The sequence below is a fragment of the Crocodylus siamensis genome, chromosome 5, assembly GCF_052110815.1.
Source record: "Crocodylus siamensis isolate JL-2025a chromosome 5, ASM5211081v1, whole genome shotgun sequence".
Classification (NCBI taxonomy): domain Eukaryota; kingdom Metazoa; phylum Chordata; order Crocodylia; family Crocodylidae; genus Crocodylus; species Crocodylus siamensis.
The window spans coordinates 2,166,951-2,193,045 of NC_143399.1; the positions used below are offsets into that span (position 1 = coordinate 2,166,951).

The following is a 26,095-nucleotide window of genomic DNA, read 5'->3' on the forward strand; positions in this document are numbered from 1 at the left end:
CTTCGGCGCTGAAGAGCTGGCCACGGCCTCTCAAGCGCGTCTGGACTGATCAAAAAGATCTAACCCTGGGTCACAAATCAAGTCGCCTGCGGGGAATAAAGAGCTGGGTTTGGGCTGGGCGTCCGGGCTGGGTTCCTCCTCCGGCACCAAGCCCCACTTCTCCTTGCGCAGTCACTTGGGCGAGGGCAGCAGGGACGGGGACCTGGGAACGGTAAGTACTTGCAGAGGCTGCAGGGGAGGCCTGTCAAGATCCCCAGCCATCCTAGTGTTCTCTGATTTAAAAACAATCCCCAGTTTTCAGGTTAAAAACAGTAACCACAAATCCACATTTTTCCATGATCAAAATGAAACAGCATGCACGCGCGTGCACAGACATTTCATTTTGAACCAGCCCCTGGGTGGGTCTGGGGCAGGCTGCAGGAGACGGGGGTGACCACTCTGCACCTGCTGCATGCCCGGGGCACCCATGCTGGGCTCTGGGCTGCAGGGAGAGGGGCAGGGCTGCACGGCCTCGCTCTGCTGGCTGAGCCCTCGCGCACTCGCTGCACCTCAGCCGCGCACGCGCGCCACCCCGCTTTGCCTTCCCTTCTTTGTGCAGCGCCACTACACCAGGCTTTACGGTAACCTCCGCTCGGCTCAGGCGGCGCGTGGCCGCCTTGCTCCTGGCGCGAGGTCCTGCAGGCACTGCGTGAGGCAGCTAAAGAGAACCCGGAAGTAGCGGGCAGGCCTCGCCTGGGGGCGTGGCCTACCGCCAAGATGGCGGCGCCCACAGTGCGTATGGGGGCGTGACCAGCGCAGAGCGCGGAACCATGGAGGAGAACGGGCCGCGGCGGTGAGTGCCCGGGGGCGGGGAGCACCCTCTCCGAGCTCGCAGGTGACACCTAGTTATGGGGCAGAGTTAACACACGGGAGGGCAGGGAGCAGATACAAGTTAAATCAATGGTTGGAACAACTATAATCTATGAACGAGTGCTGGGATCATAATACCGCAGCCGGATATCTATCCAACCTCCTCTTGAAGACCCCCTTGGCCCATTCCAGAGCCTGGGAGCCCTAATCGTAAAGTAACCCCACCTGATATGGAGCCCACGTCCCAAAGCTTTCTCAGGGTTTTTGAAAAATGGATTTATTGTGAATTGGGATGAACAGGAAAACACGCGGGAGACTTCTCCAAGGGACAGTTTCAATCAGCACTTCATTTCCGGTTCGACTCCATTTAGCAGTGATATCACACAAGAGGATAAGGGGGGGGGGAAAAGGCCATTTCAAAACCCAAAAGAAGCCAACGGTGGAAATGGGGCTTGTCAGTGGTATCCTCAATTTTTCTGGTGGTGCGATCCCAGCCCAATCCGCCAGACTTGATGAAGCGTTTTAATTTATGGGGCATTGCGTATTGTGGCAGCGTGAGTCTGCAGCAGAGGGAGTCTCTCCTGGTTTCACTCAGCTGGTGTCTTACGGCCCTTCCTGACTTGCCTCATAGCCTCTGTTTCTGCTGTCCCTGTTAAATCTTTCACAGAGCAGCAGGCCGGAGACATGTGCTGAAAGGATGGAGGAAATGTAGTCGTAAAACCTCACTGTGGCAGGGGGCTGGGGGCAGCTGCAGGCTTGCACTGACTAGCAGGTGGACTGCACCCCGGTGACTCTGGGCACTGTGCCCTGGGCAGTGCGGGGTCTGCGTCCAAGCCTGGTTCCTCCAGGAAGGTCTTGTCTGCCCTCCTCTCGCTGTACCAGGAGGCTGTCATATATTTTATAATTATAAAAAACCCAGGCTTCCTTAAGAAAGAGCTGAATCCCCCATGGGGCTGGGCGACTCTGGCCACATGGCGATGAAACCAACCCTCACTCTTGTCCCAGCCCACAGGGGCCCTGATCACCTCCCAGGTCTGCACAGCTGAGATAGGGAGTCTTGCCCACAGCCCACGGAGCAGGGAGGGCCCAGGAGGGCCCGAGGCAGAGCGCGTTGGCCCAGGCTGGGGCCTGCCCTTCCTGAGATAACTCCGGGCACTGGGGGTAGGAGCCGCTGCTGCTGCAGATAACTTAATCAGCTGGGGCCCTGCAAACGGTTCCGTCATCTCCAAGCCACGAGGAAAGGGGGCATGTGGTCCGCAACCTCAGCGTAGCTAGAGGGGGGAAGGCAGACAAGGGGGTGACAGCAATTGCAGTCGGGCATCCCTGGCTTATCTTCACCTCTTCCAAACTCTGCTTAATACCTTCAGGGAGGGGAGGGAAGTCCCATAGCAGCTGCTGTCACAGGGCTTCCTGCTGGACTGAGCACGGGGGCATTTGTGCTGCTTTGGCCTTGTGTGTGAGTATTGGTGGGGTGCCATAAAGCTAAGTCCTTTCTGCCAGGCTGGGTAGGAGCACCCCCGGGTCACATCCAGGCAGTGAAGCCTGGTGTCCTGCCCAGCCTCTTCTCACCATGCCAAGAGCTTCCCAGGCCTGGAGGGATGTGGCTCTGCTGCTGGGAACGGCTCTGGGGCAGGCAATGCTGGGCCCCCTGCACGGTGCAGCCAGCAATGCACAGCCTGACCAAGACACTGGGGCAGGCGAGATCCTGCCTTGGGGGGCACAGGGCAGAGGCTGCTTACCTCCAGTGCATGGTGACAGTTTGGAGCCAGCATCATGCAGTGTGAGCAAAGGAGGGTGTGTGTCCCTGCAGCCTGGGGGACTCCAAACTGGGGTGGCTATGGGGACTGGGGAGCAGGGGCTGGGGCATGATGCCCCTCATGCCCCACATCCACGGCAGGATTGTTCTCTCTGTGCTGGAGGGTCCTGGCCTCCTTTCCTGCCAGTGAGCAGAGGTGAAGGCCAGTGCCCTGGGAGTGGGGGCACTGGTTCTACTGGAGCCAGAACCCTGCAGAGACTGTCCTGGGAGGAGAGGGTGGCTTCTAGGCTCTCTTATTAGAGAACTTGGCTGCCCTGCTCCCCTGGACCATGGGCTGGGGATGGGCAGACAGGTCTGGGCTCTCAGCCAATTTACCCTGTGGTAAATTTACACCAAACTTTGGGGCAGAGCATCCACGCCAGAAGACAGGCGGGTATTCCACGCTGACCTGGACAAGCTCAGCAAATGGGCAGACGAGAACCTGATGGTGTTTAACACCAAAAAATGCAAGGTCCTCCACCTTGGGAGGAAAAACCTGCAGCACCCTTATAGGCTCGGCAGTGCTACGCTGGCTAGCACTACGGATGAAAGGGACTTGGGGGTCATGGTTGACCACAAGATGAACATGAGCCTGCAATGCGATGCTGCGGCTAGTAAAGCAACCGAAATGCTGGCGTGCATCCATAGATGCTTCTCAAGCAAATCCTGGGACGTCATTCTCCCCTTGTACTCGGCCCTGGCGAGGCCGCAGCTGGAGTACTGCGTCCAGTTTTGGGCTCCACAATTCAAAAAGGATGTGGAGAAGCTGGAGAGAGTCCAGAGGAGAGCCATGCGCAGGATCAGAGGTCAGGAAACCAGATCTTACGATGACAGGCTGAGAGCCATGGGACTCTTTAGCCTGGAAAAGCGTAGGCTCAGGGGTGATCTGATGGCCACCTATAAGTGTATCAGGGGTGACCACCAGTACCTGGGGGAACGTTTGTTCACCAGAGCGCCCCAAGGGATGACGAGGTCGAACGGTCACAAACTCCTGCAAGACCGTTTCAGGCTGGACATAAGGAAGAATTTCTTTGCTGTCCGAGCCCCCAAGGTCTGGAGCAGTCTGCCAGCGGAGGTGGTTCAAGCACCTACACTGAACACCTTCAAGAGTAAATTGGATGCTTATCTTGCTGGGATCCTATGACCCCAGCTGACTTCCTGCCCCTGGGGTGGGGGGCTGGACTCGATGATCTCCCGAGGTCCCTTCCAGCCCGAATGTCTACAAAATCTATGAAGGGGCAGAGGGACTGCCCTGGAAGGGTGGGGTAGGCCTGGCCTCCCTCCCCAGCCTGATCGCACCCCCCAGCCCCCCCCAGTCTGGGGGTAAGGCTGGGGTCAGCCTGGGTTCACTGGCAGAGAGAGCGCGGGACTTACCCCAGATCATGTCAGCAGTGGGGCATGTGGCAGCCCTGGCTGGCTCCCCCACTCTGCTCCGGGTGGGAGGTTGGACGGGCTCTCCCACTCCTCAGGGGGCATTTCACTCCAGCACGGTGACTGTCATCCTCTGTTTCAGCCCTGAGGGATTCCCCGAGCTGAAGAATGACACGTTCCTGAGGGCGGCGAGAGGAGACAAGACAGAGTACACGCCCGTCTGGTGCATGCGGCAGGCCGGGCGCTACCTCCCAGGTGGGGTGTCAACTGGTTGGTGGGGATGGGGGGTGCCCGCAGGGCAGCGGGCTGTGGGTTAGGAGCCACCAAATCTCCATCCTTCCCTCTGCACCCCACCTCTGGGCATGCCCCGGCCGAGACATCCACCACCTCAGCCACAGAACATCCCACTTGCCCCCTGGGGTGTTGGGCACCTGGCTGAGCCCCTCTGTTTGCAGAGTTTCGTGAGACCCGTGCCACCCAGGACTTCTTTGCCACCTGCCGAAGCCCCAAGACGTGCTGCGAGCTGACCCTGCAGGTGAGGGACAGGAGCCAGGCCACTCGTCATGGAGGCCTAAACCAGCCCTCAGCTCTAGGTGTAGAGGGTGATGGGGCTGGATACCCAGGGGAAGAGCTCCCCGAGCCTGGGGGCAGAGACTGCTGGGAAGTCACGCTGCTCTGGGTGCCTCCCTCACCCTGAGTCTTCCTGCAGCCGCTAAGGCGATTTCCCTTGGATGCGGCCATCATCTTCTCGGACATCCTGGTGGTGCCCCAGGTATGCGCAGGGGCTCGCAGAAGGAAGCAGGGAGTTGGGAGCTGATGCCGTTGGAGGAATGCGGCACAGACGCCAGCTGCGGCTGCTTCCTCACGCAGCCTCCATCCTCCCCACCAGGCACTGGGTATGGAAGTGGTGATGGTCCCCGGCAAAGGGCCCACCTTCCCAGAGCCCCTGAAGGAGGTGGAGGACCTGCTGAAGCTGCGGCCGAAGGTGGACGTGGCAGCGGAGCTGGGCTACGTCTTTGAGGCCATCACGCTCACGCGGCACCGCCTGGAAGGCAAGGTGCCGCTCATCGGCTTCTCTGGCGCTCCAGTGAGTCCCAATCCTGTGCCTCTCAGCATGGGCAACAGGAGGTGCTTGTGCCCCAGGTGGGGCAGGCAGCCTGGCTCCCTGCCCCAACTGTGGCTCTGGGTGGCACCAAGGGTCCTGCCAATGTCCTGCCCCTGCGAGTTAGGAAGAAGTTCATTACAATACACCCAAGAGACTACAGCCCCCATTGCAGAGGAAAGTGAACCCTCTGCCCCCAGGCCGCACCAAGGCTATACAGTCACCTTGCTGGGGTCGTTTGACCCCAGTACTCTTTCCTGCCATGGCAGGGGTTGGACTTGATGATCTGCTCAGGTCCCTTCCAACCCTACTAATTGTGAAACTGTGAACCCAACTGTGGGGTCAGGTCCCTTCCTACCCCAGTGCAGCATCAGTCTGAGCCTGAACACAGAGGCGAGACCCTCCAGCCAGGACCCTGCAGGATCGGTGCCAGCAGGAGCATCGGCACAGCTCCGTCCCCAGCCAGGGCTGCAGCAGCACCCAGCGCCTCGGGGGGAGGCTTAAAAACCCCCTGAAAAAAAAGGCGGGGGGCACCAGCACAGCTCAGAAGCCTGGGAGTTACCCAACACCCTTCACTGTGCCCTGTAACCCAGCCCCTTCCCTTCTCCTCATCCCACAGACGGGGGCGGCTCTGCTGGGTGCTGGGGTGAGGCCCCCTGCCCTTCCTGGCACCGCTCCTCACGCTGCTGCCGCTGCCTCTGTCTCTGCTCCTTGCCCAGTGGACGCTCATGTCCTACATGATCGAGGGCGGCGGCTCGAACACCATGGCCAAGGCCAAGGCCTGGTTGTATCGGCACCCCGAGGCCAGCCACCGCCTCCTGCGCCTCCTGGCGGACCTCATCGTGCAATACCTGGTGGGGCAAGTGGCGGCCGGCGCACAGGTTAGTCTCCCCCGGGAAGTGGGGCAGCTCTGGGGGAGGTTCGGGTCATTGCCAAGCCTGACTGGGATTCTGGGGCGCAAACCACCCTGGAGCCTTGAACCCTAAGGACTTGTCCCTGGGGTGTGGGTGGGCTAAAGCGTCTGTGAGCCTAAAGGGTTAAAGCTGCTGGGGATGGAGGAGAAGGGGGTCCTGGGAGCCATGAGGGGCTGGGCCGAGGGAGACCCAAGCCAATACCCACCTCTACTCCGGCAGGCGCTGCAGCTGTTTGAGTCCCACGCTGGACACCTGGGCCCGGAGCAGTTTGGGGAGTTTGCCCTGCCCTACCTGCGGGACATCGCGCAGCGGGTGAAGAGCAGGCTGGAGGAGGCTGCCCTGCCTGCCGTGCCCATGGTGAGGTGACTGGCTGGGCTGCCAGCAGCATGGGGGCAGGGTTCGGCGCTGCCCTCGCTGGCAGGGACAGGCCCTGCCTGTGGCTGCAGGGGAGGCCGTGTCCAGGCCCTGCTTCCCTCTGCCAGTGGCCCTGCCTTCTCTCCCCACCCCACGCCGGTGCTGCTACCCCAGCTCTCCACGGGGAGGCAGCAGTGGTGTGAGGAAGCCGCGGCATCCCCGGCACTGGTCCTGGGGCCAAGCTAGTGTCTAGCAGAACCTGCCTGTAGGCCGCCCCGGGGTCATGGGGGGTGCCTGAGCCCTGCGGGGCAGGGGGAGAAGGTGGTTCCTGGGCTGCGGATCTGAGCTGGGGCAGCTGCCCACAACCTCTGTTGCCACAGCTGCAGGGGCTCTCGAACGGCCCCGCTCTGGGCCAGGCCTTGGCCTACGTTGGGCTGGTCACCTAAGCCAGCCCAGCGTGGTTTCCTGTTAGACTTCTCATCCCACTTGACACCTGAGCCCCCTCTGCCATGTGGGTCGGTCACTGACTGGCAGCTGCTCTGCCTCGGTTTCCCTGACCATGGGCTGAGTGCATGGCCTCCTCTCCTCGGCAGGTGTTTGCTGGTCTGGGGGCCAGGGCTGTCTCTCCCTACGCAGCGCGGGAGCTCAGGCCTGCAGCCGCCTCTCCCATCGCTCCCGGGAGGGTGGATGGGCTGAGCAGACAAGGCGGGTGCTTGGCTGGCAGCAGAGGGAGCCCATCGTGCCCAAGCCCTGTGACTGACCCAGGCTCCTTGTCTTTCTCCGCCCAGATTGTCTTTGCCAAGGACGCGCACTATGCGCTGGAGGAGCTGGCGCGGTCCGGCTATGACGTGGTCGGCCTTGACTGGACCATCCAGCCCCGGGAAGCGCGGTATGATTCCTGCCCAGCTGGGGCAAGTGTGTGTGGGCAGTGCTACCTGCCTGGCACCAGCCCCCGCTCCTTCCTGTGCTGCAGAGAGGCCACAGCACTGCCAGGGTTTTGAGCCAGGAGGTGGGTCCAAGCCATCCTGGGGGCCAGTGCGGGGCCCTCTTTGCAGCTGGGGTGGACTCAGGCAGGGTTGGGGTACACGCAGGCTGCTCGGCCCCGTCTGGAGCCCTGGGCGATAGCAGGGACCTGGAGACGCATCTCATCCCCCAGCCGTGCGCAGGGACTCACCTGCTTCTCTTGCAGGGAGCGGACAGGCCCGTGTGTGACCCTCCAAGGCAACCTGGACCCTTGTGCCCTCTACGCACCCAAGGTAGGGAACGGAGGCTCCCTTTCCCTCAGGGGCAGGTTGCCTCCCCCTGCCTCAGCTTCTCTGCATCCAGGGTGTGGAGGGTATCCGTGTCCCAGGTCTGGGGAAAAGAGCAGCACAGTTTTCCGAGACCTAGAGAAGGAGAAGCAGAGCCTGGCCACCACCCTGCCAGGGCCAGGGCTGTATGGGGGTAACAATGTCCCCCTTGCATGGCCAGGAGCGGATCGGGGAGCTGGTGAAAACGATGCTCGAAGGGTTTGGGACCCAGCGCTACATTGCCAACCTGGGTCATGGACTGTACCCCGACGTGAGCCCCGAGCACGTGGGTGCCTTCGTGGAAGCTGTGCACACACACTCCCGCCACCTCAGCCGGCACAAGTGACCCTGCCTGGCCACGGGACCTGACACTGCCCCGGGGCCGCCGTGCCTGGGGGGAGACCAGTGGGACCAAAACCCATCCCGGCTCCCCCACTTGGGCCACGGCAGCAGGGGCCGGGTCGTATCAGCTCAGCATTAAATCTGGTCGTGATGATATGGTCTTCCCTCCTCTTCTCCTCTGGCGGGTGTGAGCAGGGTGTGCCTGGTGCTTCCTTGCACCCCAAGTTAAGGCAGGGGGCTGAGCTCCCCCGACATAGGCACCACCACCTCCTGTGGCTGCTGGTGTCTGAACGCCCGCCCCCCAGCTGCACCACTGGGCCCATGAGAGGGCAGGGGAAGCTGAGCTTCAGGTGGGCAGATGCTGGCATGAGGGCACCGTTGTGCTGCTGCCAGCTCTGCTGCACGGCCACAGTAGGTCCCAAAAGCCCCACGCTGCCTGTCTATCACCAGAGCCAATGCCAGCTTCCCCAGGGCAGGGCTTGCAAAGCTGGCCACAGGCCTGCTGTGCCCTGCTGGCGCTGCAGCTCGGGGGGGCGGGTGGAGATGGGGTTCTGCCTTGTGCCCAGAGCAGAGCAAGGCTGGCACCCAGCCCCCAGCAGACTGCACGCACACCGATGTTCCCCGAGTGCCAGGGTCTGGGTCCATGCCAGATAAACGGGATGTGCCTGGAGCTATCGTGCTCCCGGTGATTCCCATAAGCCAAACACAGGCAGCAGGGCCCAGATGGGGAGCAGGGCAGTGTCCTCGGGGTAGGCCAGAGCCTTGCAGCTAGCATGTGCTGCTGCTGGTCACGGCCCAAGCCTAGAAGTCACCCCTTCCCCTTGCCCGAAACCCAGAGCAGCCTCCACCCCATCGCCCCTCCACAGCGACAGGTCCGGCCAGCTCTGCCTCGGCTGCAATGCTTAGCGCTGCAGTCCCCAAGCCCAGCTCCTCTTCGCCCGCTGGCCCAGCTGGCTGAGCCACCCCAGGAAAAGGAGGGGAGCTGCTCCTGTGATGGAGCCTGGCACGCAGACCCTGTGCTGGCTGGTAGCATCTGCCACGTGCTCCCAGGGCCCCACTCTGCTTGCCAGGGTCCCTGGCGGAGCAAGCTGGCTGCAGAAAGCAGTGCCCATGCCCAGGCTTCTCTGCAGCGGGTCAGGGGAGCTGGCTTATGGCTCAGACCAGACCCATCCTGGCCAAGCTAGTTGGACCCCAAGATAGCTGGCAGGAGCTCGTACAAGGGAAGCCGCTCAGGCTACCAGCCAGGCAGGGAGGCGCCGATCTGTGCCGGGGGTTTCCCGGGGGGGACCTGGAGCCAGGCCAAAAGGAGCGTCCTGTCTGCTTCCAAAAAATGCCGCTTGGCTGCCTTCTGGGCCTGGGAGGAAGGACGAGCAAGGGGCTCTGGCTGGGTCCCCAGATGCCGGGGTTCAGGTGCCAGGCATGTCACAGGCCTCGTGAGCTACGAGTCCCGATCTGGGAGCTGAGTGAGGAGGCGCCATCCCTCCCCCGGTCCCCTGGCACCGCGGGCACCTGCCCACCCCAGAGCACCGACTCGGCACCGCCAGCCTGAGCCTGCCGCCAGCCTGGGCCCGTGGTGCAGGGAGGGGAGACCGCGCTGTGCCTCTGGGGGGCTCACCCGCAGCTCAACCCCTGCAGCGCCTGTGGCCCCTGCCACATATAAGGATGGGGCAGTGAGACTCCCCACATGGTACCGGGGTGCCCTTGTGCTGGCAGGATGCAGCCGTGGATTCACGTGGCTTGTGTTGCCCCTGCCTGACCACCCTGGACCCCTACCCACTGCATCTGCCAGGACACCCCCCCCCCCCAACCGTGGGTTATCCTGCGGCCCAGCGGGACTCACCTGGGCAAGAGCGGAGGTCGGTCCGGTCACCACTTCCAGCATCCTGAAACCACGGCAGGATGCAGCAGGGTTGTTGCCGGCAGCCGAGATGCTGCTGTTCCCCAGATCCCAGTCCTGGTCCTCCCCGTCCACCCTGGCCTGCTTGGCTTGAGCAGACAGAGCCCTGCCCTCTGGTCAGGGGTGGGGGAGGCCGAGCTCCCCGGCTGTCAGATCAGGATCAGGCCCACAAGGACGCAGCCAAAAGACGCCTGCTGTGCACACTGGTCCTAGCCCAGACCCTGTGTTCGGCTGGCTGTGACCCATCACCACGGCAAGGACTCGGGCTGGGTCCTGCACGAGCGGCCAGCTGTGTCCAGGATCGGGGCCAGCTGCCCCTGGGGAGACCTGGCCTGGCCCAGCCCCGAGAGCCCAGGAAAGCTGCACCCAACCCAGCTAGGGTGTTGCTGCTCCCTGCCCCTCTTCGCCAGACCCCAGAGGCAGAGCTGGGACATCTTTCCTCCATCGGACATGGGCGCCAGGCAGAGCTGCCATTCGCGGTGGCCCGTCACGGGCACGTGAATGAGGTACGAGGTGTGGGCACAGCTCCCCTTCCTGCAGCACCCCTGGCTTTGGCAGCACAGAAGAAAGCAGCTCCTCGTGTCCCGGCAGCACAGACACCAACCCACCTTGCCCAGGGTAGCTTAGACGCCAACCCACGTAGCCTGGGGGCAGCTTCTCTGCATCCCGTGGCAGGGCCCGCAAGTCATTCCTTTCACACCTACGGAGCAGAAGCCGAGCCTGGGGCATCCAGCAAGGCTACAGCGACAGAAACAGCAGCCACCAGTACGTGTGTTTGTCTCCTTTTATTATGAATGGTTCGGTCAAGAGTTGCACACAAGGGGATGGAAATGAAAGAGAAAGAAACAGACTGGTTGGAGAATGATACTTGTGCGGCGACAAACACCGCGCACAACCGGCTGCCCGTGCCCGTCGCACGGACACCAAAAGAAAACCGAACCCGACGGCAGGTCGTTAGCCCACTTTCTCTAGCTACAAGTCACTCCCCGCCCGCCCTCCCGACCCGTGTAGGGGTGAACACATGGGACCAGGGAACACAAAGACACGGGGAATACAAAGAGCCGGCCCTGCTCTCCCTCTGGCCCAATCCAGTCCAAGTCACTGGGCGGCAGGCGGCGGTGGCGCGGGCCTGCCTTGCGCAGGCTCCGGCGGGGTGCGGACATGACTAGGAAATGACAGAAATCGAGCCCGTGGCATGTTCCTGCTCCCGCCCCAACATGCACATGCCCATGCACCTCTCGCACACACATGCACACGTGGTGAGGAAGGCCCAAATTCGAGCTATGTACACCAGGGCTCAACCGCTTCGTGCACCCACGACTCCTCCTCCCGGCGGCTGGCAGCGTCGCCCTGTGGAAGCACAACGCGATCCCTCCGGCGGACGCCAGGCGCGGCGAGACCCCGGTCTCCAGCCAGCATCCATCTCCGCGGGATCCGAGCCCACGCTGTGTCCATGCCGAGGCGCCCATCCGCTGGCCCGTGGTCCCGCTCCTCCTCGCGCCGGGGTCCTGCATAGCTCGGCATCGGTTTCCAGTTGCCGGCGTCTTCCCTCCCCCACCCTCTTGCCGCATCCAGCACCAGAGAGGCCGGGGAAACCTGAGAAACGTTCGTGTGTCTCCTCCTGCTTTTATTGATTCTCGTTAAATTAAAAAACAAACGAACAAAAAAAAACCAAGAAAGAAACGTCCCGGCCCCTGACAATTTCAAGTATCCCCCAAATAAAAGACAGAATTATAAATAATTATAACTTTACAATTTAATAATTGACACATATACTATAGTATTTACAGTATCATAAATGTTTTTTTTTCTTTTGTTACTTTTAGTAAGCAATCCCTGAGAACAGTTACTTTCATTGTTTGTTGGGGGGGGTTATTATTTTTTCCTTTCGTTTCAGTATCTTCACAAATGGAAAAAAAAAAGAGTTTGCCAGTCTCTGCGAGCTGCAAAGCCGCCGCTCCCGGCGCTGCCATTGGCTTTGCTCTTTCTTTTCCTTTATTTTTCAGCGCGTTACAGCCTCTGGGCGCCGCGTCCCGTAGGAAAGAGGTATCAGGCATCCAGGTTCGCTTTTGGTATTCACGTACGATACGCTCAGGAGTGTAGGAGGCTGAACGACAAAATGAAGCAAAACAAAAAGGATCGCTCTTCCCATGCTTGTCTTTTGGTTTATGTGCCCTTGAATCCTCGGCGGATGTGAAATGGTCGAATGCAACGAGACTGGCCGGTGGGGGTTGGTGTCTTCGGCGCTGTCGTCGTCCCTCCTCTCGCCGTGCCTGCGCTCACCCAAAACGCTCCCTCACCAGCATCATCAGTTTTTTCTTGCCCTTGTAGATCTGCTTGAGATTGTCTATGAACTGGGCGAACTGGATGTGGCCGTCCTGGGCCAGGAGGAAGGTCTCCCGGGCTTTGCTGAGGAACTCGATGAACTCGCCGTAGTGCCGCGGGCTGATGTGGGTGAGGCGGGAGTGCGTGGTGTTGATGTACGCGCTTATCGTGGCGTCCAGCAGCTGCCGCAGCGGCGCCTTGTCCGTGGACATGAGCTTCCCCGAGTTCCTGCGGCCGGGGATGCCGGCCAGGCCCGGCGCCGTCATGGTGCAGCGGCGCAGGATGTCCGACAGCACCGTGGCGCAGTGGACGCTCTTCACCACCAGCGGGATGATGGCGGCCAGCTCGTTCTTGCCCAGGGAGTGGCTCAGGGCGCAGGCCCACAGCACGTCGTTGATGGCCGGGTGCGTGTCCTGGTTGTAGGCCAGGTTGAGGTGGGTCATGGCTAGCGAGGCCAGCTTGAAGGCCCGCAGTGGGTAGCCCCGGTGCTCCATGTAGCGGGCGATGGTGAAGAGCTGGGAGTAGGTCATGCCGGTGGAGGCGGCATCAATGACGATCTGGTAGGCCGTCTCGAAGGCGATGTGGTCCTTCTCGCAGAGCGTCAGGGCCGACAGGGCGCAGTTCTGTGGGTCCTTCATGGCGCACTGCAGTGCCAAGGTCCGGGCGCAGCTGGCCAGCTCCTCCCGCTGCGGGTAGTCCAGGCTGAGCCGCAGGATGGTGTTGTGGGACATCACCGTCGCCGCCACGATGCTCGTGGCCTCGGTGGGCGTGAAGAGCGTGTACCAGCTCTGCAGGATGCTCACCAGCGCCCGCACGCCTGCAAGACAGGGACACGCAGTGCTCAGCAAGAGGGCTGGGGTGGGAACAACCTGGCTGGGGTCTCTGAGGCGAGGTGGGATCTAAACTGCCAACGTGAGGAGCTGGCAATCCCATCTCCCCTAGCCCCTGAAGGAAGAGCAAGACAAGGGCACTCAGACCCACCAAATCCAAGGCCAGGAGGGGCCCAGTATCACCTTCCAGGGCACCCCACACCCTCCCCTGCCCAGGCTGGAGGATTTATCCCTAGAGCTTGAGCAAAGCACCTCTCTTGGAGGCTGATGCATTGGATGCTGCCCTCAGTGAACCCCCCCACCTGCCCACTTCCCACCCGCTGCGATGGGACATGGCTGCGCTCCGACCAAGGTCACAGCACGGGGGAGCCCAGGATTCAAGGCGGGGATGTGCTGCCCTCCCGCAGCCCGGCGGAGACCAGCGGTACCCACCCACTTCCGTCGCGCAGGTGACCAGCCACCTCACCATCTCCCTCCGGCGCCAGTTGAGGGTGGACAGCGTCATGCGCATGACCTGGAGCATGAAACACACAGCGTCACCCTTCGCCTCGGGGCTCTTGGCTTTGCTCTTCACCCCACCCGCCCTCGCCCCTCCTTAGAGGTGAGCGAAGCGGTGGGACTCCTCAGGCACCTGGATGCTAACTCAGAAACTGGCCCGGTCCATCTGAGAGCTCGCCGAGCTCCAGGAGTGGACTTGTGACCGGCTTGGGAACAGCTCAAGGTGCAATGGTCACGGATCCCCAGTCCAACGCTGCAGTTACAACCCACTAACACCACCAACTCTCTTGGGTCTCCCCAAAGCAACCCCCCACGAATGGGGCTGCTAAAGCCCCTTGCTTTTTCCCTCCAGGGATGCCCCTTGCCTCTCTCCTTGCCACCCACCGCACCCTATGTCCACTACCTGCAACCCCAGCTCCAGCGCCACATTGAGCAGCGTCGTGTCGGAGCTGTTGTCAGCCGGCGTGGCGATCTTAAATGCATCCTGGGCCAGCTTGAAGATGAGGGAGGAGGAGTGGATGTTCTTCTGGATGGCTTCCAGCACCGTGCGTAACCTCAGCATGTCTCCTGCAGAGAGGCCAGAGCTCAGTTCGTCGCTTGCACCCTCCGGTCTGACCCCAGGCTCATGTATGGCCTGCGCCTTTGCAGTCATGTGGGATGGATCAGAAAAGTCCCTCCTGACCTTCCCCTTGGCCTTGACACGGGATGTCCCCACGGGCTGTGACCTCTCCTCACGCGGCAGAGCAGTCTACTGGGCGCACTCCCCCAAAACTCACACCCCGAGGTCTCTACTCAACCCATCAAAGGTCAGTGCAGCCAAGACCCCGGGGCTTCATCTGGCTTTATCGAACCTATGATTCCTACTAGACTGAGCAGGCACCTGAGCTGGGTTCCTGGCACCTCACAGCCTCTCCCGAAGGCAAAGCAGCTGCCTTACGGCATTTGCCCAGTGAGCAAAAGGCCACGCTGGGGTTTGCACCCAGAAGAGACGGCTCAGCTATATCCTCTGGACATTTCCATTGGGTGGGCAGGACCCTCCGGAGGTCACAGCCCCTGGCCCCGAGGGCACTGTCCATGTCCTGCTCCTGTTCTTGGTTCAAGCGTACTCAAGAGATCCCACCGTGCCCCAGGCTGCTGAGGAAGGCAAAACCCTTCCCCAGCCCGTGCTGATCACCACAGGGCACGATTCCTTCCTGACCCCAAATGCGGAGGGGCCGGATGCTCCAGAGTTTGCAGTCAGCTGGAGACGAAGTGGACATACGAGAGCTCAGCAAGGCTCCGTCGCCAGGATCCCGCCCGGGGAGGTGTCCGGCTCTGCCCACCCGAGAGCTCTGCCTGCAGCACGTGGTCCGATGCCTTCCCAGGCTGTTGTGGCTGCACAGCCCGGTGCGCTGGCCATTCCCTGGCTGGCCGGGCCCTTGGGAGGGCATGGCCATCCCGGCCAGTGGCTCGAGGCAGGATTGGCCCCGTCTGACCCAGTCTGGAGAGCATCCCTGAGATGCTGTGATGCTGCTGGCACACGCCATCGCTCCTGTTTTGGCAGCCGACAGCTCGGCCACCCCCATCCCTCACGCCCCTGCTTGGGGCCACCCCAGACCCCCTGAGAGGCTGCAGAGGGCTCCTGGAGGGCTTCAGGTCCAGCCAAGGTCATTGGAAAGAGATACACACACGCGCTCTCTTGCCAGGGGATCACACTCACTCGCACTCTCTTCCAGGGGATCTCACATGTGCACATGCGTGCACATGTTCTCTCCCCCTCTCCCCTCCCACCAGGGAATCACGCACATATGACTACAATTACACCCGCTCTCTCTTCCAGGGGATCTCACACACACACACACACACACACACACACACACACACACACACACACACTCTCTCTCTCTCTCTCTCTCTCTCTCTCTCTCTCTCTCTCTCTCTCTCTCTTTTCCAAGGGATCACACACACTCTCTCTTCCAGGGGATTTCACACATGCACACTCTTTCTTCTAGGGAATCACACACACATGCCCACTCTCCTCTCATCCCCCCGGGAATTGCACACACGAACACATTCCCTCACAAATGCATGCACACACTCCCTCTCCCAGGAGATCTCACACACGCGCGCACACACACGCGCGCACACACACACACACACTCTCTCTCTCTCTCTCTCCCAATGTCACACATGCACTTGCTCTCTCTCATGGGATCTCACACATGCACATGCATGCACACACTCTCTCCCCCTGTCCCCTCCCACCAGGGAATCACAAATATGAACACAATTACACACACTCTCTTCCAGGGGATCACACACACACACTAACCCCTTGGGGAATCACACACATATATGAACACAATTTTACACACACTATCTCTCTTCCAGGGGATCTCACAGACCACACTCTCCCCCTCTGCCCCCAGGGAATCACACACACGAACACAATCACACTCTCTCTCTCTCTCTCTCTCTTCCAGGGGAACCCCCTGCCACCTCCACTTCCTTCAAAGGCACGACGCTGGCAAACCCACTGCGGGTCCAGACCCCCGTGCCCTGCACTCGGGAGCCGTCCCGGCTGCGGGTGGGGGGAGAGGGGCACCCGACTCGCACCCACCTTTGGCGGCAGTGAGCATGGTGGAGGCCAGCTCGCACTGCTGCGACTCCAGGTGCCCCAGGGTGAACCAGCGTGGGTACCGGCTGGGCACCACTGAGACCAGGTGGTGAGGGTGGGAGACGTCTCCAGACGGGGCGGTCGTCTCCAGCACGGGCAGCCTGACGGGGGACAGATGGATATATCGGAGATCACAAGCTCCCAGCTAGCCCCGGCCGGCTCCAGCCCGCGCTGGGCACGAATGCGTTCACTGAGCTCTGGGACAGCCGTGAGCTGCTTTCCACCCGACCATGCCGGTGTGCTCGTGCCTGGCACTCAGTAGTGCTATTCCCACTCAGGGTAGCAAGGAAGCAGCTCTCACCTTCCTCTCCCACCCTCTGGCTTGGGGCAACAATGATCCCAGTCGCGTTAGCATTTTGGACACGTCCCATTCAACCCGGCCCCGGCTGCACCCCTGGGTGTGGGGAGGCCTGAGACAGGACACGGCGGCTCTCGCGGGCCGTGCTGCACCCCGGGGGCAATCCGCGCCCACGCACCTCATGGCCCGCAGTGCCAGCTTGTAGGCCAGGTCGGCGTCGTGCGGCAGCAGGGCAGAGAACAGGTACTTGGCGAAGGTGTGCATGGGGACACTCTCGCGGTGGATCACCTCCCCCAGGCCGCTGAAGGGCCCCCCTGAGCGAAAGCAAAGCCTCGTCAGCACCCGCCCTGGCCTCCCGATCCCCGCTGCTCCCTTGGCTTCTGGTGCGCTCAGGGACTCGTCCCAGCTGCTTGGCACGAGCCCACCCCAGCCCTTGGAGCTGCCCGGTCCTGGTCCCCTGCGGCACCTTCCAGGGGTCTCTACGACCGCAGCCGTCTGAGCCTCACAGCATCTGCGGGACCGCAAGCAGCGGCTGGGCACGGCCAGGCTGCCCTCGCCTGCCCACAGCACCCACCTTCCAGCAGCAGGATGCATTGCTTGCGCAGGGTCTGCACCAGCGCGGCGTCCAGCTCCAGCTCCTGCAGACGGGCGATGATCTGCTCCTCGTTGCGGCACACCTTGTCCTGTGCGTACAGCCCCTCGGGCATCACCCGCTGCTGCCCCATCCCCACCAGCGCCACCTCCAGTGCCAGGGCCAGGTACGACTCGCTGCTGTCCGGGCTGCCCGTCGCCACTGGCACGTGCTGGTACACGGGGGGCTTGGCGTCGCCGGCATCTGGAAGCGGTGGCAGTCGGGGACAGGACGGATTAGAGGGGCAGGAGCGGACCCAGAGAGCCCAGCACCGCTGCCCGCCTGGGGGTCTACAGCAGACAAGGGGGAACAGGACCCACCGCTGTGCTTGGGGGTAACACTCCAGGTGGCTGGAAAGCCAGGGGCCAAGAACGAGACCTAGAGCTGGATGGGGTTTCTAAGGAAGCATCAGGGAATAAAAAGCACTGGGTGGAGGGCCGGGCTGTCAGGAGCCCTCGAGGGTTCACCGGTGGGTGTAGCCAGTACCTGAAATCTCCAGGCAGCTTTCCTCTTCTAGCCGACAGGCCTCGGTCAAGGTGAGAAACAAGCAGCCGACGGGGTTGAGCGGGTGGCCCACCCAGCCCTCCAGGTTGGTGATGGTCGTGGCCCCGCGCTGCAGCAGCTCTGGGAGGGGGATGCGGAGAGCACGAGATGCAAGGCCAGGTCCGTGCCCAGGACCATGCACCCCAGGGACAGCTGCACCCGCTGCCCCAGCCCTGTCTGCTCTGCCCGCATTCAGCCACGATGCGCTTTTTGCTGGTCGCTGCGTGGAACCGGGAAGGAATTCCCCCCCAACCCCCTTCCTGCTGCTCCATGTGTCAGGGGGTTTTAAGTCTCCGGCTACAACCTGGGACGGGGATGGGGACGGGACTGGGACTAACCCTGCAGGGTCCTGGCTAGAGGGTCTTGGCCCTGCACTTGGGCTCAGCCCAACGCTGCACTGGGGCAGGAAGGGATTTCCCCCCCTGCTCAGACTGGTCCAAACTGGGGGGTTTTGCCTTCCTCTGCAGCAGGGGCACGGCCTCAGCCTGGGGTCTCTTTAACGTATCCTGACAACCTTTAATAGAAGCAGGACATTGGCAGCGCGGTCCCCCTGCCTTCCGGGGGACAGGGGTTGCATCGGGGCGACTGTGTTGTGCCGCTCTGAGGTCAGACATGGGCTTTGTCTGGGCTGGTTTGGACAGGGCTGATCCTGCTTGGACTCAGCATGACCTCCAGCCCAACTTCTCCAACAGGGACCCACTGGGTCATGCCAACCGGTTCATCTTCTGCGCCGGCCAAAAGCAGCCCCTACCTTTCTTCTGATGCTTATAGATTTCCAGCTGCCGCTGCTGCTGCAACCTCAGCGTGTTGATGATGGCCACGGTGAGCCGGAGCGCTTCCTTGGGGTAGCCGTGGGAGCGCAGGGCGTCCACCCGGGCGCACGCGGTCGGGACGTGCTCTGCAAAGCAAGGTCAAGCAGGCCATGTTGGAGCCGGGCGGGCGGGCAACGGCGCCGTGTCCCGTTTGGGGCGGGGAGATGGCGCCTGATGCCAGCTGGCTCTGCGTCACCTGCAGCTTTCATTGCACTGGAAAAGCCTCTAAATACGAGGAACCAGGGGCCTGTTGCACTGCGTCTGCTAAACAGTCAGGTCTGGGCTGAAGTCACAACCTCCCTAGAGAGGATCGGGTGTGACGTCTTGTGTCTGGGTTGATGGCACGGACACTGGGTTTGTCTGGGTGGGTTTGCACAGAGCTGACTGGATGCGACCCCTGCCAGCCCACGGCTCTGTGACTCCGGGTCCCTGCGTTTGAGGTGACGGCAGAGAGCCCGGCAAGGAGATGGACGCAAGGCCACCCAAATGCCCCAGACGCCGGCAGGGGTTACCTAGCCAGAGGGGCTGTCCTTGGGAATTGAAGAGCAGGCTCTCCCCCTCCCTCTGGTAGGAAGGGGACATGTAGAAGTCACTGCTGATGATCCGCTGCAAGTGGCTGTCCTGCCAGTGCAGGTCGCAGCCCTCGATGGCCCGGGTGAAGACTGTCCGCCGTGGCCTGGCCAGGGAGTCTGCAAAGCAAAGGACACGCGGCATCACGTGGCTGCTGGCGAGATCCAGCCCCTGGGCCTGGAGCACACGCACCCTCTGTCTCCCTCACAGGTACCGCTCCTTCCCTGTCCGATGCCCTCCACCTGCCCAGCTACTCTACCCTGCCTGTAGCTGCTTCTCTGGAGACTGCCCGAGGCTCCCACCAGCGCGCTGTGCCGTGAGCAGGGAGGATGCAGAGACAAAGCCGTGTTTTGCAGCCTGGCTCCTTCCCTCTGCTCCTCCCATGCTCCCAAGAGGGGCCGAGGGGTGGTCCCCAGTATGAGACCCTGTAAGAGCAGCCCCACGGTGCCCGTACCCCTGAGGTATAGACCCGGGGCCAAGATGTGGAAAGAGCTGGACACGGCAGGGTGAGATCCTGCCCCAGCCGCCCTTACATGGCACCAGCTACATCGCAGATCCTCAAGGCCCCTTGCACATCCCTTGTGAATTTAGATCTGAAGTGGAACTGGGCTGATCGAGTCTGCAGAAGAGAAGACCGAGGGGGACTGAACAGCAGCCGTCACCTCCCTGCCGGGGGGCTGCAAAGAGGACGGAGCTGGGCTGTTCCCAGTGGGGACAGACGACAGGACAAGGAGCAATGGGCTCAGGCTGCAGCAAGGGAAGTTGAGGTTGGATATTAGGAAAAACTCTCTCACTAGGAGGGTGGTGCAGCACTGGGACAGATGTGGTGACATCTCCATCCTGGGAGGTGTTGAAGACCCGGGTAGACAAAGCCCTGGCTGGGATGATGTAGTTGGGGCTGGTCCTGCTTGGAGCAGGGGTTGGACTAGATGTGACCCCCTGAGCTCCCTTCCAGGCTGAATTTTCTATGATTTTATGATCTCAGCTCAGCGATTTCCAGCTGAGGTGCTGTGAAATTCTGCCAAGTTACTGAGTTGTTTCTTACTGGTATGTCTCAGCACCGGGACGATCCCCTCTCGCAGGGGAGGGGAACCGCTTATAGGTTTTGCAAAAAAAAAAAAAAAAAAAAAATCCATATTTATACAGGCACCTTTTCAGGTGCAAGAGCAAAGCATGCCACTGGATTAGGCACGGCCCACATCCCAGGAGTCTGGAAAACCCCGAGCCGGGGGCTCCTGGACTCCCGCTGAGCACCACTTCCACCTTCAGGTGTATGCACGGGTGCAGATGTGCCCCGGGAGCCCTGGTCATGCAGCGAGTGCCCAGACACCAGGAGATGCCGCTGCTTGCAGCTGACCACAGGGCAGAGTCGGGTCCACCCGGCTTTGCACGGAGCTGGTCCTTGATGACGAGACAAGGTAGGAGATGTGGAGAGTGCATGGGGATCTGGGCTGAGCTGCGGCGGGCTGCCAGGACCGATGCCCCTGTGGGGTCCCTGCCGGCTCGGGGTGGGGGGGAGGCTGAGAGCACTAATTACACCCAGAAGATGCCTCCCTCATAACCCGGCTGGGCTATTTTTCACCCCCTCTTTCCACATTGGCTGCATTAAATACACGGAAGACCAATTATAGTGCAGCAGATAGAGGTGCTGCTAGAGCAGGAGGTTTCAATTAAGGCCCATCTCGGGTGAGGTGGGCGCAGCGGGATGGAAAATGGTGTTTGAAACCAAAGGGATGAAGCGCTTTGTCGGGGCTGGGGAGGATGTTTTGGTGCTGGGCTGGCCGAGGGGGACTCTGCACCAAGCGGGGTCGAACGGGCCAAGCCCCCAAAATGAACAAAGCAGCTGCTAGAACCGTCCCAGATGGGGAGCAGAGGCAGCTCCGAGGAGCACCCAAGTTTTACAAGCTCGGTGCCAGGCTCACGTCCCCGTCAGCACCCAATGTGCGGGCACGACAGTGCCCAGAGCCCGGTGCAGGCTCGCGCGGCTCTAGCCCTCGCCCCAACCTTTGTCCAGGGGGCAGCTCCTGTCCTCAATGGCAAAATCTCTGTTGACAGAAACACCTCCAAGGAGGGGTTCAAGACCCGGGTAGACAAAGCCTTGGCTGGGATGATGTAGCTGGGGCTGGTCCTGCTTGGAGCAGGGGGCTAGACAGGATGTGACCCCCCGAGCTCCCTTCCCACCTGAATTTTCTATGAATGGAGCAGCCCTGAGCCCATGGTAAGGGTGTCCATCCCCCCGCCACCATCACCAGTGCTTTAACGCTCATATAATTCCCTTCCCCATCTGGTTCCAGCTTCGCTGTCGGCCTGGGCTTTGCTCTACTGCTGCTCCCTGGCCAAGGGGTCAACACAAGCCAACTCCCCGACAGCCCGATCCGTCGTCACGGTGGGAAAGAGAAGAGCAAGGCTGTTTAAAAGGGAATGGACAGCCCCGAGTCTGAGAGAGAGGGAGGCGGGCTTGGCGGCGAGGTACTGGCCTTGACAGGGTCATTGCAAAGGGAACCCATCGGGCGCTTTCCAGCTGGAGACGGGTACAGCGACCCCCTCCCCACCCCCGACTCCTGGAGGGCTCGGGCCTAGACTCGAGCACCGAGGCCGGGTCCTCCGGGCGCCGCTCACCCTGGCTGTGCCCGGCGCTCTGGGTCAGCGCGTTGGTGATGTTGGGCAGCTCGTTGCCGTAGTTGCCGTCCTCCAAGGGGCACACGTCCATGTCGCTCCATTTGCGCAGCTGCCGGAGCCAGCAGGACTTCTCCTCCAGCTTGCAGTGGGGGTTCAGCACCACGCACACCCACAGCGCCCCTGCGGGGAAGAAGAGACCGCACATGCACGCACGCACGCACGCACGCACACACACGCACTACTCAGCGTTATCCAGGCTCAGGGTTTTCACACCGCCACCCTTCTTCCTGCCGGGAGAGCTGGGGGCGGGGGGTGGTTTTCACAGGCTGGCTGCAGACAACCTGCCTCCAGCCCAGGAGGGGGATTTAGCAGCTTCTGTTTCAAAAGGAAAATGAAGCCCGGCTCCGTAAGGAAGCTAAATGATCGTCTCTGGAGGTGGCGGGGGAAGGCCCCCCGCCCCGGCCCTGCCTGCCGTGTGGATTGGCGAGCACTCCTGTCCGCCAGGATGCCTCTCTCCTTTGAACTGCACTTCAAAGCCTGCTTCAAAACACCCCGGCAAAGCTGCAGCATTTCCAAAGACCAACCTGACCGTGCTCCCAGCGTGGCATTTTAATGGTTGGGGCTGGGGCTGGGGCTGAGGCTGGGGCTGGGTTGGGCCAGTGCTCCTGCTGACACCCACCCCGCGGGGGCTGGCGGGAGGGTCTTCCCCCTGCGCTTGGCTCAGGCCGACGCTGCACTGGGGCAGAAGGGATTTCCCCCCGTGCTCAGACTTGTCCGCACTGGGGGGTTTTGCCTTCCTCCACAGCGGGGGCCCGGGCGCCCGGGGGCTCTGTAGGAACCTTTGCAGCAGCGAGAGGTTGGCGGCCGCGGCCCCCCTACTTTCCCGGGGGCAGGGATGGGGGCAATGCGGGGGGCTATGTCAGGGTGCCTGTCATGTTGCTCCAAGCTCGGAGACAGGGTTTGCGTGGGCTGGTTTGGATGGGGCTGATCCTGCCTCAGGCAGCCCCGTGGCTCTGGGACTCTGTGTTTAACCCCACTTTTCCCCTAGACCCACAGGAGGAAAACCGGAGCTCTGCCTTGGCATCCTGCAGGTGAAGCCCAACAGGGCACATGCCTGCCCCATGCCACAAGCATCAGCATCAGCCACGTGCTCCAAGTGACGAATTGGACCCACGAGACCAAGGTGCAGCCTGCATCTCCCGGTGCCTGGGGGCATTACACCCACGGGCCCAAGCTGCAGCCTCGTGCCTTCCCCTGCTCATGTTATGACCGGGGTTTAAGCAAGGGAGGACCGGGGGCTGCCAGGGATGGTCTCAGCCTCCAGCCAGCCGCCGTCCGCTTCGTCTGGGACTGCATCCCAAGCGTCTTGCCTTAACTCGTCCCCCCGGGATGATTAACAAGCCGCTCGCAGTTCAATAACCAGAGCAGCAACTGCCCCAGGGGGACGGACGTGAGCTGGGGAGAGGAGCTGCTCGTGGGGAAGCCGAAACCAGGCGGCTGGCCTCACCCCGGCAGCCAAGCCCCTGGGGCCAAGAGGCTGCAGGGTGGCACGTTCAGCAGCGTTCGGACCGGGCTTCTGCTGCGCAGGAGGCTCTCTGGGCCCCGGCGCACACTGGAGACTGTTGCAAGCTTTTACCATCTCTTTAAAGCCCCCACAACCCCCCGAGACGCATGAGGCTGGGGCACTTTGGAGAAAAGGAGACCCTCCCTCCGGCACAGAGCAGGACAGGATACGGCCGCTGCACCTATGTATTGCCGAGAAAAAGCTGGGCGCGTGCTATAGCTGAATAAGGGCACGCCCCAGGGGTCAAACCAGCCGGCACTGGGACTAGCTGCCTAAGGAAACGGGGCCGCTCCTTCCCTGGCTGTTTCCGAGCCGAGGGAACGGGCCAGGACGGGGCATCCAGCACTTCCGTGGAGGGGGCAAGACGACCCAGCCCCGTGACTCTCCGGCTCTGTGCAGAGGTGGCCGGGCGTGCACTGAAGCCGAGCGAGCGTGCGAGCACCGGGAACGCCGGAGGCGGCAGGGTCGGGGTGGGAGGCGCAGGCTGGAGCCGTTGCCCTGCCCAGCTCGCACACCCAGCGCCCCCAGTCCGGCCGGCCGTGCCTGCCAACCCGGCAGCATTCCCAGGTCAGGAACGCCTCCACGGCTGCCTACAGCTGAGGCCAGGCGGTCACCTCCCCGAGTGCAAACAAGCCTGGTATGACTCCAGACCCGGGCGTGCACGGTGCTGTACGACAGCCGCTTGGTGCCACACTGCGTTTTGCTACCAGAGGGGCTGAGGGCATGCCGTGCTCCCTCGCCGGCGAAGGAAGTACATGGCATTTCTGAGCAGCACCAGGTCCGTGCACTTGAATCCAGACCTCTGGTTTGTACCACGAGGCCTGAGCCTGCGGGCGTTGGGAGGAATAAATGGCTCATGGGGCCTGGATCCAAAATATTTTCGAAACTAGCCCAGAGGCCGTGCAAGATCATTTCTAGCCAGCCTCCCTCCGAGACCGCGGCCTTCAGACACCCTCCTGTAGCTGCCCAGGGACAGGATGGGGCTGGGTGAAGAGGACTCTTTTATTTCTCAGTCCACGGAGCGATATGAATCCAATGCAAGTTTTATCTGGGAAACGGGGCCGCCCCCCCGTGCAACTCCCTGGTTTATGGAGCAAGTCGAGGCTCGAATAAGCAAAACCTTGCCTGCAACTGCAATGATCTTGGTGGGGCAGAGGGAAAGAGAGCCTTAGGGTTTCCCCCACCCTCCCGAGAGGACGCCCACTGATGCTGGACAGCCCCATTTGTGAGCCATCAAAAGAAATTCTCCCCGCCGGTCTAATCGGCTGAAATTCCCGACTGTAAACAAATGGTGGAGATAAACAGCCCGGCCCCAGGCAGATTGAGGTCAGGCCGCACTTCAGCTGCTTTTCATCTGGGTTTTTTCTAATTAGGACTTAATCTGAAATACTAACGCACAGGGGCAGATACCCCCACAGGTGCCCAGCTCACTTCCAAAGGCGGCAGCGGTTCTTTCCTTTGGCTCCAAGACCCATAGTCTAAGAGATGCTCAGTTGATGGGACAGAGACCAGTGACCCATGCCCTCTTCTTAAGCATAAAATCCAGCTAAATCCTTTCTGTTTCACTCCGTGCAAATCCACAGTCTGATCTGGTCCCAGACACAGCCAGGACGCAGCATTTGTACAAATCATCACTGATTGGAAAGGTCCCCAAAAAGGGGCTCGTTTCCTCCTTCCTAGTGCAGAGCCAGGAAAAGGGCTGGTTGGATCGGACAGACAAGGCTTTATGCCAAAGGTGCGTCAGTCTAATTGCAAATTGGGGAACGTCCGAATTGCACCAAGCAAATGCTGCTGCTAGCAGCTGCCCGGCTCACTGCTTGTTGGCTGGTTGTGTCAAGCTAGAAATCTCCCAGCCCCTTTTCCTAAATCTTCCTTCACCTTCACATTGTGGCAGTGAGTCCCACAGGTTACTACAAGAATGAAGGAAGTGGAAGGGGCCTCACCAAGGTCCCATCTATCCCAGCCCCCTGCTCCAGGCAGGCTCTAACCCAGCCCAGACATGCATCGGTCCAACCTGCTCTTGAAAACTTCCAGGGGTGGAGAGTCCGCAGCTCCTCTAGGTGCTGTTTCCAATGAGGAAACCTGCTTTTAACGCGGCGTATCAGGTTGCCTGAGCAATGTCACCAAGCATCCCCTTGTTCTTGCTCTTGCACCCGGGGATGTAGTGGGAGGCTGCACCACATTTACAAAAGTGCAAAAGCCCCCACGGCTCACCAAAAGCATCTGGGAATGTCTCCTGGCTAAAAGGGAGGCGCACCCCCGATGGCAGGGGAGGCCATCCCCAGGGAGGACTACACTGCGGTGGCTCGGGGCTGCAGGGGGAGTCAGGAAGGCGGAGGCGGAGATGGGACTGGGACTAGCCTCCTGGATCAAGGACAACAAGAAGTCCTTTTATAAATACACAGGGGGCAAAAAGAAGGTCCCGGGTAATGCAGGGCCCCTGCAAGACATGCTAGGAAATTTGGTCATCACACCAGACAACAAAGCTAACATATTTAATGACTTCTTTGCCTCTATTTTCCTGAGCAGGGACCAGATCAGCCCCCCACCGGCCCCCTCAGGCCCCAGGGGAGGTGCACCCAGGCCCAGGGTGAGTGAGGACCTAGTCAGGGAGCGTCTGGAGGGACGGGACGCGCTTAAGTCAGCGGGTCCAGACAATCTCCACCCCCGAGTGCTGAGGGAATTAGCAGAGGTCATTGTGGCACAGCTGTACGAGCACTCGTGGGGCTCTGGTGTGGGGCCAGAGGACTGGAAGAGGGCCAGTGTGGTTCCCATCTTCAAAAAAGGGAGGAAGGAGGACCCGGGGACTATAGGCCAGTCAGTCTTACCTCGATCC

At 61.3% G+C, this 26,095-nt stretch overlaps 2 protein-coding genes across 3 annotated transcripts in view; one reads left to right on the forward strand and one right to left on the reverse strand.

Annotated features, from left to right (window-relative positions):
* The first annotated feature begins 713 nt into the window (after positions 1 to 713).
* UROD (uroporphyrinogen decarboxylase) lies at positions 714 to 8,170 on the forward strand. Of its 2 annotated transcripts, none has more exons than XM_090049347.1 (10): positions 714 to 832; positions 4,158 to 4,270; positions 4,471 to 4,550; positions 4,725 to 4,787; positions 4,905 to 5,102; positions 5,837 to 5,998; positions 6,251 to 6,388; positions 7,174 to 7,274; positions 7,575 to 7,641; positions 7,856 to 8,170. In XM_090049347.1, exons 1-10 carry the CDS (start codon positions 810 to 812, stop codon positions 8,018 to 8,020), a joined length of 1,110 nt encoding a protein of 369 aa, XP_089905473.1. In that variant the 5' UTR covers positions 714 to 809; the 3' UTR covers positions 8,021 to 8,170. The 2 variants fall into 2 exon arrangements, with proteins under 2 accessions (XP_089905473.1, XP_089905474.1); XM_090049348.1 differs by having other exon boundaries at positions 739 to 874.
* Positions 8,171 to 11,644: 3,474 nt separating this feature from the next.
* Positions 11,645 to 26,095, reverse strand: part of ZSWIM5 (zinc finger SWIM-type containing 5) — a 125,426-nt gene continuing 110,975 nt past the window's right edge. Inside the window, exons 5-14 of the mRNA XM_090049345.1 lie at positions 21,696 to 21,875; positions 19,019 to 19,195; positions 18,446 to 18,592; positions 17,638 to 17,775; positions 17,095 to 17,355; positions 16,699 to 16,834; positions 16,166 to 16,323; positions 13,970 to 14,133; positions 13,501 to 13,582; positions 11,645 to 13,055 (exon numbers count right to left, since the gene is read on the reverse strand). Coding sequence (XP_089905471.1) covers positions 12,193 to 13,055; positions 13,501 to 13,582; positions 13,970 to 14,133; positions 16,166 to 16,323; positions 16,699 to 16,834; positions 17,095 to 17,355; positions 17,638 to 17,775; positions 18,446 to 18,592; positions 19,019 to 19,195; positions 21,696 to 21,875 — 2,306 coding nt within the window. The 3' untranslated portion in view covers positions 11,645 to 12,192. The remainder of the gene's footprint in view (positions 13,056 to 13,500; positions 13,583 to 13,969; positions 14,134 to 16,165; positions 16,324 to 16,698; positions 16,835 to 17,094; positions 17,356 to 17,637; positions 17,776 to 18,445; positions 18,593 to 19,018; positions 19,196 to 21,695; positions 21,876 to 26,095) is intronic.